Genomic DNA, 13,479 nt, shown 5'->3' on the forward strand with positions numbered 1-13,479 from the left:
TGCAGCCTTTTCAATGGAGTAAAACTTCGTATGGTTGGGTGCAAAGTAATCTTAATTAAACTTTCATTTTATGCTTGAAACTTACAACTTTCAAAAGATGAGATATAGGGAATCACATCACACTATGACAACCAAGGTTAAGAAGCAATGATTAGCTAAAACCAATAAATTACAAATTAAATTAAAATTGAAGTTCAAATTGGAACTTTTTTTTCAAAACCATTTTGTTTTCCTCTTTAGAGGCTATGAGTGTTGTATTATGCTCAGAAAGATTCAGGAAATTCACAGACATAAATATTTTCACTCGTAGTCATCATGTGGGATTTGGAGGGAGTATTGAGGTTAACAGCAAGCAAAATATTTCATCATCTAGAGGGCAGTAATAACTGAGAAGACTTTTATGGAGGGAGACAAGTATCTACCAAAATACATTTTCTATGTAGGGAAATTGTAACTTTTGAAAACCAAATTTCACAAAAATTGTAGACCAGGAAGAGAGCAAGTTTCTTCCAGTTACAAAACTGAGTTTTAAGGAAAGAATTCCAAGATCTTTCAAACACCAAAAGTAAATATTGTCATGAAATTGAAAGATCTACCTTAATTATTCTCAAATATAATAAAACAATTACAAAATGAAAAAGTATACAGTGCTATTTTTTAATTCAACATGTAGATATTACTGTCCTACTAAACAATATGCTTTAATTCTGTTTTACTAACAAAAAAGCTTTGTTTTTGAGATACAAATCCAATATAATTTGTTTTATTGCAAATAGCTAAAAACTCTAGTAACAGAAGCATATGAGTATTTGGACAAAATGGTATTATTTTTATTTCTTTTGTGTTCATATTATGAAAGGACAAACTCTAAAACATACTTATCATCCACTGACAATATACTTATTCTTTGACATTGACTTTGCTTGTCTTGCATACTCCAGTCTTTTACACCCCATTTAAATGTCCTTGGCAATATCCAATTTGCAAATCTATTCACCCACTTTAATGCACTCTCTGTCTTGGTACTGTATATAAGCACCTTACATAGATAATATAATCACTTTTTCTTCACAAAACACTGGTCAATTTTGTTTGAATTGTTAAGCATTGTCCTGTTATTGATTAAGATTTTTCGTGCCACCTTGTGGATTTCAGTATAATCATAATTTTACAAAAAAAAAAAAAAAAAAAACAGTAACGTCAAACTATATTATACATAATGTTTGTTGGTGTAAATTCCCAGGTTATGGTTTTCAACAAATGCCTAATCTGACCTTCTCTACAGGTGTGCTTTTCTCAATACAATTCCACCTTAGGAATAAATTTGATTATTCTTACTACTGGTTGCAGCAGGATCTGTAGAAATGTGTTTTTCAGTAAGATCATTTATGTGTTTACCAAATGGTATTACCCTATTATTACAGACTGCTCCTCATGGACTGTCAGGTGAAGCTAAAGGGGATTCTGCCTGTCACTGTTGAACATTTATTATGCTACATATTACAAATTGAAATAACTTAAAACTGAATTAAATTGTAATTTGAATTTAGAAGTTGATTAAATGTTTGTGTCAGATTTATGATATTTGCTGACAAGATTGATACGCACAGTTTTTTTTCTTAACATAGATGTATATTTTAATATACAAACAGTAATACAATTTATAATAATGGTTTTGACAAATAGTTATTACAAGTAATGATTTTCACACAAGTTTTACGGATTTATAAACAATGCTGAGTTTTCTTTCTGGCTTGGAATTGAATATTTAATTTACAGTTCTTGGTGAGCAAATGAATTTTGAGTTTGTATTGGTACAGTTCACTTAATAACTAGCTAGCTAGTTGCTTCACTGAACACACATCAAGTTTTTCACCAATGAAAATATCTAATGTTCTCAAACAAATATGTCAAAAGTAATTCTCTGGAGTTAAATGGTTTATGTTTGAAATTAACAAGCTTTTCCAATCAAATGTTCATAGTTTTCTGATTGATAAGTGTTTTTCACAGTTATAGCTTTCAAGATTTGTAGTATATTAACTGTAGCAAACCAACAATATAGACAATCTCTCTATTCTATGTTGGACTGGATATCTTTTATAATCATTGGGTGAGATTGTCAAAATTTCAGTTGCCAACAATACTTGAACATATGCTAGTGCTTTCATAAAACATGTATTGTTGATTTTTACAGTCAAGAATCTTCTACATATTTAGAGAATAGGTGGGAATCTTGCTAATAATCATTTAGCAAGATATGTTGCATGCATTTCTGAATATATTAGTAAATCTGTTACACCTTCCTTGTTAGAGAATTTAAAAAAAAAAAAGATTGTAAATAATATGTTATCAAAATATAGTGCAACTTCAGTAATCATGACAGTATATACCACAATCAACACAAATAACCTTATGTTCAAAAATTGCATAGTATGTGCAAGTGCATCAGAACAAATGCTGTCCATTTGTTAAAGGCCTAATGAAATCAATAATCACATGATTGAAGGGTTTTTTCAGGGGCTAGAATAGGTTTCAAAGGAGCAACAGGAATATTCTGGTTAGGTTTTTCCAACCAATTAACTGGTATGACAATTTTTGTGAAATTGAGAAGCATATTGCTTAATTTTTGGCTAAAAGAAATATCTAATAATTTTGTTCACACCTAAATGACCTTAGGGAGTTCATTGACAATTGTCAATCTTTCAGAACAATATGCTTTTGGAACAATGGTTTTTAAACAAAGCTGCTATATGCTATATCGATATATCCATTTCCTCCTAAGTACACCATTTTTGAAAAAAATAACCATTTAGAACTTTCTCAAGCTCATCTTTTGGGAGTGCAAAGGTAAATAGTAAAGAGATCGAGATCTGCACGTCTTTTACTTGCTCATCATTGGTATTAAGATAAATACATATTAGTAAATCTGTTACACAGTCCAGCCCTTAATACAGGAACTAGGTTCTGGGTGAAGAGCATACATGTTCTGGATGTAGTGTGGTTCCTACCATTTGTATACCTCTATTATCTTGGTCCAATGCTGTTCTGTGTAGATGATTTTTGTATGGATAATACCTGCATTAGTCCTTCCACCTTTTCAGTGTGGGATTCTAGCTATATTGTCAGTGGATGGTGTGTTTTGGAAGTTAACATTTTCCTAAATTGAAAATTTATTTCCAATAATACTTGCTTGTGCTGACACTCTTCCACCATATGCACTCTCCACCATGTCTCCCCATTAAAAGCCAGTGTATGTCTTGCAAAAGTTATTACATTATTTAAGTGAGGTGCTTGTATACAGTACCAGAATAGAGGGCACATTGATGAGGGTGGATAAATTTACAAATTGGATATTGCCAAGGATATTCAAATAGGGTATAAAAGACTGCACCATGCAAAACCAAGGCTCAGATAAGCAAAGTTAATGTTGAATAATAGCTGTATTGTCAGGAGAGGTAAGTATTATTGGAAATTTTCAGTTTAGGAAAATGTTTAGTAGAAATTTATTTTTGTGAAAGCTATAAGTAAGATATTTTATATTTTTGATCAAGTAAAATTCTTGCACGTGTTTTCAAGTTTGTTAAAAAAAAACAAAATTAAAATATAATTATCACCATAGATTATGAGAAAGGTAACAGGAATATACAAATTTTATTGTGAGTTAGGTCTGTTTGTGATTATAAAATAAACATTTTTGTCATTTAATGTAGCTAATACTTGCATTCTGTTTTTTAGTTCACATTCTGATCAACCTGAAACTACAGCTTCTGCTTCAAGAACATCAGATGTGGAATCTCTACAAGGACAGTTGCATAAGCCAGTGAAACGTAACAATAAGAGTACTGATGGAGAAGCTGGGGCACCTAAGCGGTCAAGAGAAGACGTTTCACTTTCTCGGAGCATTCATAGAAGTCGCAAGAAAGTTAATATTGACTTACTTACCAATAAAGAACTAGGACTTCGGATGCTCATTGAAAAATTTCCACAGAGGGATATCATGGTATCTTAGAGTGATCTCAGATATTAAGCTTTTTTTTTTCATTGGTTTTGTATAAGAAATTAGATTGATATATATTTTGAGAAAAACTATATAAAATTTTGGGATATCAGTAGACATAACTCTGTTACTGTATATCATTGTAATTGTTAAGATAGAACATTTATGCTTGATTTTAAGCTGTGGTTGTACAGTTGATAGAGCATCATCAGTTTAAGAACACTGGAGTAAGGCAAATTCAGTTCTGGACCTGAGAATTTTTTTAATATCTTGAAACATTACTAAAGGAATGTGGAAGATCAATATTTTCATATAATAGTTTTTTTTATTTGCATCTGCAAAAACATAGTATTATAACAATGTATACAGAATTGGTCTAGAATTAAAAAGAAAGTGCAAGAACAATCATCTTGCCAGTCTTAAGATTTTATTTTTACAGTGAACACAATCAGTACAATGCCAGTGGTAGCTTAGTTGAGTTAATTGCATATATTGAGTTTTGCATCTAAGGTTTTCATATGTATTGGCTCTTATACTTCATGATTTTTAAGACTTTATCATTAGGAACTTGCAGCACAACAGGTAGAATATGTTATGCATGAACTGGTAAAGGAATCATGGCTCATGTTAGTTATGCCACAAACTAAATTGTTGATTAATATAAAGAGATATACACAGGTCAGTCTGTGCATAAGAATTTAAATCTTCATTTTTTAATTTTATCACATAATATATTCTTCCTGTAGTTAGCAGGCTAATTTTACTGGGCTTCTACAATAGATGAAGGCCATATAATACTATTGCATAAATTTAAATGAGTGTATTATTGACGATTTTTGAAATAATGTTCATGTATATATGCTGGGTTTCTGCAGTTTACAATTTTTAGGAACTTGTGTGATTGCTTAGAATTTTGCTCTTCGTGTTTGTCAAATGATGTGAAAAAACAAAATTACTTGTCCAACAAGCAAAGTATAACTTTAAATCTTGTTGTCCATCAGACAAGTAAGTCCATTTTTTGTCCTAGGCATCGTACAATGTGAAATTTGTACCTCTGTATAATAATGTAAACATATCTACTGTAATTACAAGAATAAACTGCTGACATGGTTGGTGCCTTTATGGCCTATAAAATTCAGGTGTGATAGTTTTAAAATTGCATAAAAACCAGAATAACTAAAAAATGTAAGATGGAATACATTATATTTTGAGTACACTTTAAAATGTTTCTTACTGATGCTTAGTGAGCTAAAATCACTTTGTGCTTGCTCATAAAAGTTAGTAGCAGGTACTGGCAGCCCTTTAGGTTAAAAACTTTATCTGTCAAAGCATTTTTGTAATTGTACACATTTATACAATCCAAATATTAAACATGTATTATCATAGGTTTTGTATGTCTTAATTTTCTGTAGAGAGTTTTGAGTTAGTATTTCCAACTAATGGCCCTGCTGCCCATTAGCTATAAACATTAACTAATAGTGTAGACATTTTACTGAGTTAATGCCATAGTGATTGATAACCCACTATTTTATAATATTCTATCCTATCTTTAACAAGTGATGTTCATTTCTGAAGCCATTTAGCACTTTCAAGATACTTCAACAATTACTATTAACCTTTCTCTGGACTTGACCATCTTAATATTATTTAAACCAAACCTTTAGTGAAGTATTTCTGTTAGTCGTGTTTGTCGATTCATAATGACAGTTTATTTGCATATGGCATGCTTTAAGTGTGCTTGATGTCAGACAAGTCTACCAATACTTTCTTGTTTCATGTAATGCTCATCTGGCATGCACAAAGTGACGTTGATAACCTAATCTGGATGCTCATAGAATACGAACAATATATTCATTAACTATATGGAAATCTTGAAATGCTTTTATGTGGTTTTGATTGAGACCATGGAAGGGAGGAATCTTGTTATGGCAGTTAAAGGATGTATTTATATAACTTTTATAAAAATATTTATAGCCAGCTTTAATCAGACATGGTCAATATGGAGGTAGTTATATGGTTTGCTTTCTTCAAAGATTTCATCATATTGGTTTTAATTTTGCTTCTCATACAGGTAGTGGTAAGAGACCATGTCATTATGTTTGCAGATGTACATTCAAAGTATTATTAAACCACTATTTTATGAATGTATGTCAACAAGTTTGTTATGAAATTGTAGTGTGTAATTCAACTTTTACTATAAAACATTATTTAATTTTGTAATTTAAAAGAAAATGTTAAACAATTCCTAAATATTGAATTTTATGTGGCACATAGTATATTGTTTTCTGCTTTTGGTCAGAATACATTTTATGATGTCCATAGTACAACATTTATAGTTTCATTTGTAATAGAAACTCAAAAGTGATATTGACAAGCTATAATAAGAACCTACTACCTTTTCTGTTTGCTTAAATATCATAATATTTGGCAAATTCCCCACCTCTTCCTTGTTAGGTAATACTTGTTTACCTATATGCACTTCTCTCATTTCCATGTTTATAACCAATTGACAGCACTTGTTTTGAACAACATAATTTTGTTAATTTTCCTAAAATATTTATGAGGAAAGCCATCATTTTAGTTTCAAAGTTTGAAAAGTAGTGTTTAATGATCTGATTATTGTAAATGAAATTTTTTAGATCCAAACATGCTTCAGTTAGGAAACTTGATAAATTACAGTGGAATTTTGGTTTTGCTATAGTAATTTATAGTTTTTCATTTTTTCAAAAAAAAAGTCTCCTCCAAAACCTGGGATACATTTTATAATCCCACGTAACTTGTACCCTAGGATCTTTTAAAAGTGTGCAGCATATTTTGTTTATGGCTCAAAAATGTATGGCTATAATATATGTATGTATGTAAAACCTACAATGTTTTACTTTAACATCGTCCACTTGGCAAGTTTGACAGAGCTTAGGAATGTGTGACACGATATGCACGTGCACAAAAGATCTTCTTTACATTAAAACTAATAGAGATCATTGTTTTTTAATATATTTTTATTTGTTGTTGTAAGTTTTAAGAAAACTGAAATTTAAGAACTTATTTGTAAATAGTAATAATATACACGTGTGTGTGTGTGTGTGGGGGTAAACAAAATATGATTGTATGGTACAAAATGCTGAAGATGTTATTATAAAGACCAGTTGTCTGCTATTTAATTCAGTAATGAGAGCTGTACATGTGCCACATAATATACAACCTTTATTGGGATATTATTAGTCAAACATGGTTAAAATGGTCAATAGAACAAAAATAGATAAATATAGCAGTAAACATCTATATATATATATATATATGAGATGTAAACTATTTAGAATAAACATTTGTTTTTTTCTCACAATCTATAGTAATTCTAGTGCTAAAAACGTAATGTAGATCTGTTTCCTAATTTTTATGGTGGTTACAAGGTCAATAAAAACAATCAAATCTGTAGAGAGTTTAAGATAGATAAAATAACAGATATAGAGTTTTTCTTTAAAAAAGTTTAATTATTTCAGGGGTTTGATTCCCCTCAGTGAACTCTGCAGATGGCCTGATATGGCTTTGCTTTAAGAAAAACACATGTACAATAATTATTTAGGAGATTATAGAGATTATGCAAATTATCAAATAAAGGAAACTATTCTGTCTTAAAATCAAAATTTCTTTCCATGTTGGATAGTCAGTATACTGAAAGAAAGTCATGAGAAAATCTTTATTAAAAATTCTTAATTTAAAAACCTGATTTCTCTTCATGAGCAAAAACCTTGTAACTTTTACCAATGATTTGCAAAATGTTATGAATATGTGCATATGTTATCAAAGTTATAGTATGATTACTCTCATAGTTACTTTGGTGTTTATGGACTAGATGTAATCCATTCAGACCCATATTCAAATAATTTACTTTTACCATATGGACACCATTTTTTTTTTTTTTTTGTGTGTGCCTGTAATAAGGTTTTACTCAGTTACACTCAAAATTTAAGTAAACCTTTTGTGATGGATCACGTATTAACCCCTTCTCTATAGGCTCGGTATTATAGACACATTTACAAATTTGCACGTGTTAAGTATTTGCACTATAAGTTTTGGTACAACATGCATATCTTCACAAAATTGGTTATACGTTTTGTAAATATTACAAGTTTTTTTTTTTTAACACAAAAAACGGATTTTTAATGAAATATTTTTACTAAAGATTTGTAAAAATAGAATCTGTTTTGTTACTAGTCTGAGTGCAAAATGATTTCATTGATTAAAATTACTATTTTAATCCCAAAAATTTCAAATTTTATTGTGTAATCTCTAAAATGTCCTAAATACATTTCAAACATTTGTTTTCAATAAGACTTTGTTTTGTTATTTTCTATACTCTAACTACGTGAGGCCTGTTGCTTGACCAACCTCGTAACCATTATAAAAAAAAAAAAAAATATATATATATATAAATTATGCTTTGTTCATGCTCGAATGACTACATACTATAACAAGAGAATGTAAGTGTTTAGTCTAAGTGGTTTAAGTCTCATAATACTATATATGTATTATATTGACCAGTTTTGCCTAACTAATTACATAACTTGTATTGATGTTGTGCATGTGCATTTGTGTTATGTATTCAATAATATAAAACTGACCTATAGTTTTCCCTGTCTTGGCTGTTTTATTGGACTATTATTTTGTAATATACATTATATATGTATATGCATTATTACTATTTAAAAGTAAATTACTAAACTTATTTTTTGTAAAATATAGAAGAGTTGTTAATATAGAAGTAAAACAAATAATTAACTCTTTGCTATAACCTTTGAACTCTGTTGCTGCTGGACATAGGCTCTTAAGCCTTTTAAAATTTTGCATATGGAGGATATCAAACAATTTTTTTTTTTTTTTTTTTTTAGGTTTTATAACTATACAGTTGGGTAACCAAAAAATCGTAAGTAATTATACTGATATCAAAGAATTCCAGTATAACTTACGAAGCTTAGAAAGATTTATTAGGACTTTAAAAAATATGAAACTTTGAGCAGACTGAAGACTGAACCTATCTTCATAAAATATTGGTTCAGAAGAATGTGGTAGTCCACAAAGGAGACATTCTAAGCTGTTGATTGGTTATTCACATGCCATATATTGAAGTAAATGTATAAAAGTGACTGATTTCAAAAATGGAAAGAGGTGAATGGGACCACTGTGTTTGATTCAGTACATAAGCCATATCTCAGCAAAATAAAAAGATGTGAAATTCTTATTTTATATTCTAGCTTGATAATATTAGTAATTTGAATTCTTACTTTGTACAAAGCTATATACGTAGTATCTTGACATCACAAACATCTAATTTTAAACAGTGCTGCATTGAACATGCCTCACGACTCACTGAAATTTATATTTAGGTATGTTCTTTTATTATTTACCTTTAAATTAAGAAATTAACTGATATATGACATTAAAATTTGAATTAAAATTCACAGTTTAATCCCAAAGTTATTGACATAAATTTGTAACTTAATAGTTCAATAAGATTTTGAATGCAAATCAACAAATGTGATGATGTGGCTTTTGACCTGTGACCCGTCATCAAATGGTGAAGTATAAATACTTGACTTGTGCAAATGTGTATGTGAACTCATTATATCAAGCCAGTTGAGAAGTACTTATTTTAATGATATACAAACAAATTTGACATCAAAGTGTAACTAATTGTCCATATTTTAATACTGCATAAGAGTTAAGTTCTCAATTTCACAAGGCAATATTTAAAAACATCCTCTGTTTCCCTCAATATGTGAATTGTGACATTTGTTCTTTTATTCATCTCCTTTTTGTCTTATCCATGATTCCCTGGCATCTCGGGCTTCAGCTGTCCACTATCCATCTTCCTTCAGTTTTTTTCTCTCACTAGTCACAATCTTAATTTACCAGTTCTATTCCTTGCCATTTTCCTGCTTTGGGTTCCATGTCCTCAAACTGTACACCTTCCCTTACTTATCCCCTTTCATCCAATGCCTTGCCTGTCATTTTAAACACAGGTGTTCACTGGTCTTTTTCTCTCTCCTTTGCCTTTGTTTCAATGAATTTTCTTTCACTTTCCATTTGTTCCTGCATACAATTGGTGGAGTATTAACTTAGCATTAGGGTTCATAGTTTCTCCTCATACCTTTCTGTTTAGATTAGGGTCTAGCTTGACTTCTATTCTCTCTGTTGTTCCTTATCATCACAATATCAGCTTGGGAATTCCTCTTTCTGTTGATCACTGAGCTTGGGTTGTGAATGACTATGGTCTATGTTTTGAATACTATTCTACACCTGTTAATAACTCTGTTGTCACATTGTTTTCTTTGAATGATTCACCTGAATCACATTACCAGTTCTGTGTTTTTCTTTTTTGTCTCTCTGAATTTTCATTTGCATTATGTAGGCCTAAACTAGACTTTATGTTCTGGGTCTGCAGTACATTTTATGTTGAGGACAGACATCTTATCTGTTCCCATGCATAATTCTCTCAACTTTTTTTCCTATTCTCCATTCTGATAGTTTGTTCTGGCAATTGTATTTTCTACTTCTTCCTCACCCTGACCCTAATTCTTGTTACTCTCTAATTCCAGTTGACTCATCTTCCCTATGCTCAACTGTCTCTCACTGGCCTAACATGCCTTTTAATGCCTAGTCACCATGTTTTGCCCATCACATTTCCTTTTTACTTTTGAAGCAGTATCTCTTTTAAGTGCCATAGCTTCTCTGGAGCCTCTCTTTTCATTTGGTTATGCACAAGTCCCCATTGGTGAATGTTGCATGACCAGTTTTTTTGTATTTTCTGCAACCTCAGAAATCTAACTCCCTCCTCCTCTTTCAGAGGATCTTGCTTGGTGACTAGATCTATCTTTACCACCTCCACTTTTCCCTCACTTTCTCTCACCTATCTATTGATGTTTCTCTCTCAGAATAGAATGCATTTGTGAATGATAGTTGTATTTCAGGTTCTTGTTCCATGGAAGAACATTTCTAACCATCATGCCTCCCACCTACTTACTGTCCATCATGCATCCCCCACATTTATTGTTTTTTATGGATGTTATTTCTTATCCATTTGGTCAGATCAAGTACTTCCTGATTTTGAACTTTCTTCTTTGTGCCAATTACATTTGGATCAGTTCATAACTGGTCAGATTTCAGGTTTACTGAATATTATTGTAGTCTGTCTGCCTTGACAAAACCACATCCTACATACAGAATGGTCCCTCCACTTGTACACCCCAGTTGATCTTTTCTCAATTTACTACTCCCAGTGTAATTGCTTTTGTAAACTTCTAAAATCAGTTTTCCTTGGTATTCTGTACCTTATCACTTAATTGTGGCTCTGTGTGCCATCTGTCAGATTTGGTGCCATCTATTTCTAGAGGCTTGTTCTCCCCTCATCTCCCTTTCTCAAATACTTACTTTGGTTTAGTAGACACCTTGTAGGATCATGTTGGTGACCTCTCACTGGTATTCCCACCCTTGATTTCTGCATTCCATTTTCTCTCATCCAAGTTACCTTCCTTTTCAAACCTTGTATCTCATTCTTTTTATCAGAGAGCTACATATGTTCATCTTCATATGTAGGATTTGTTCTTTGAGGAATACCATCGTAACATGTATCTTTCTATTTTCCCACTCTGGCCACTCTTCTTCTTCCAGGTACACATTGCATGTTGTAATTATCACTGTGAGTCATCTTTTCACCATTTACAATTTGCCTATCTTACCTTATTATATACTCCCTCTTCTATAATATTTTACTGTTGCTTGCATGTCTCTTCCATCATGGGCTATTGAACAGTGTTTTTAATACATTCCACTTATCCAGATAACACTTGATAATTTCTTCTAGTTTTCTCTGTCTTTTCTTTGGCTGACTGGAATCTCACTCTGGTTCTACCCACTTTTACTTTGAATCCTTCCTTGATGCAGATGCCTGAATGTGGTGAGAGGACCTCCCAGTGAAGGTTCTGTGTTTTAATTTTACCACCTAGATGCCTGCCATTCATGGTAACCTGTGAAGGGGGAAAAAGGACCTTGATGGTTGAGGGGTCTGTCTCCAACACACTACTTTGGACTTGAATTTTGGTTAGAAGGGTGGTCTTGGGGTGCACCTCTCAGGGTCAGTCAGCTGGTCCTGTTGGGCTAGGGTTCAACTGAGTACCTGTTTAGACATTCTTAGGGGGCATTGTGAACATTGTCTGATACTTGTGTTTGAGAGTAGTGCTCATGAAATCCTGGTGTTGCTGCAGTATCTTTGTTTATCACTGTAATGTGTTCCCTTGTAGAGCTTCATGGTGTGTGGGATCAGTGGGCACTGAATTTTTCTCTTTGTATTATGGATCCTCTAAATCCGAATAAAAATAACATAATAAAAAAACAGCTCGTTGGTAAATGATCATGTCTTGAAGACCAAAGAGTAGTGCCATGTGTATATGCTACTCTGAATTCCTCCTGAGGAGTGATCATTGAGAAGGATTTCAAGAACATTTTTCAAGTCGGAGATCCTCGCTGGTTTTTCCAGCCAAGACGTTTATGCTGTGCACCCTGTATTCACTCATAGGGACAGAATTATACTACAATCAGTGTCTTAATTTTGATATTTACATTACCATGTCCACCTGCCTCATTCAAGGCAGGTTATCTGAACTGTAAACTTTGGCCATACATTACTAATATTTTCTGATGTTTGTAGTGCCAGTGGTTGGGATGTACAAAGGCGTCATTTTGTGGTTCTTTAACATATGCTCATTGTGGTAAGAAAGACTACTATGCTTACAAGTACAAACTGCTTTAAGACTGCTTATATTTTTTCATAAACCTTTCTTTATTATGGGTTTCCAGTAAGAAAAAACCTAATAGCATCTCAACCATACACCTTTATATGTTTCTAACAGCAAAGTCTTTTACTTAATATCAGAGTTTTTCAAGTAAACTAGGTTTGTAGCACAGAAGTCTTGCTTAAAACATTATTTATAGCACTCATTTACAATATATTAGTTATCACAGTAAATAACATGTTGGAAAAGCATTAAATATTGACCATTAGCTTGTATAACATTATTATAATAAGACTAATAATATTTTACAAGTTTTTCTTTACTAGCCCAATAATTTGTATTTTAATAAAACTAACTTGATGAATGCTGTCACTGAGAGAAAGTTTGACAGTGATGTGCAGCACACTGTGTATGGCTAATATTCTGTTATCTTTCTTATTGAAAACTAGTTGTATAAGCCAGTAGGGAAAAAGTTGTAGAATGGTATTAGCAGCCATTTGACCTTAGTGTAATGTAATTTAATGTTACTTAATTTTTTGAAAAGTTAGGAATGAAATGTTTGAATAATTATTGAGTTTTAGGGACTACTGTAAGCTATTAAGCTTTTGAAATATGCACTTTTAGGAGTTGTAAGTTTAATTGGTTTTTATTATTTGTGTTGCGATTGTTGTTGTTTTCATAGCAAGTGGGTAT

General features: G+C 31.7%; 1 protein-coding gene across 1 annotated transcript in view; it reads left to right on the forward strand.

Moving 5' to 3' along the window:
* Nucleotides 1-13,479, forward strand: part of LOC143238590 (SWI/SNF-related matrix-associated actin-dependent regulator of chromatin subfamily A containing DEAD/H box 1 homolog) — a 144,169-nt gene that overhangs the window by 21,240 nt on the left and 109,450 nt on the right. Inside the window, exon 4 of the mRNA XM_076478952.1 lies at nucleotides 3,736-4,000. Within this exon, the coding sequence (XP_076335067.1) occupies nucleotides 3,736-4,000 (265 nt within the window). The remainder of the gene's footprint in view (nucleotides 1-3,735; nucleotides 4,001-13,479) is intronic.

The sequence above is a fragment of the Tachypleus tridentatus genome, chromosome 13, assembly GCF_004210375.1.
Source record: "Tachypleus tridentatus isolate NWPU-2018 chromosome 13, ASM421037v1, whole genome shotgun sequence".
In the NCBI taxonomy this organism is placed as follows: Eukaryota; Metazoa; Arthropoda; class Merostomata; order Xiphosura; family Limulidae; genus Tachypleus; species Tachypleus tridentatus.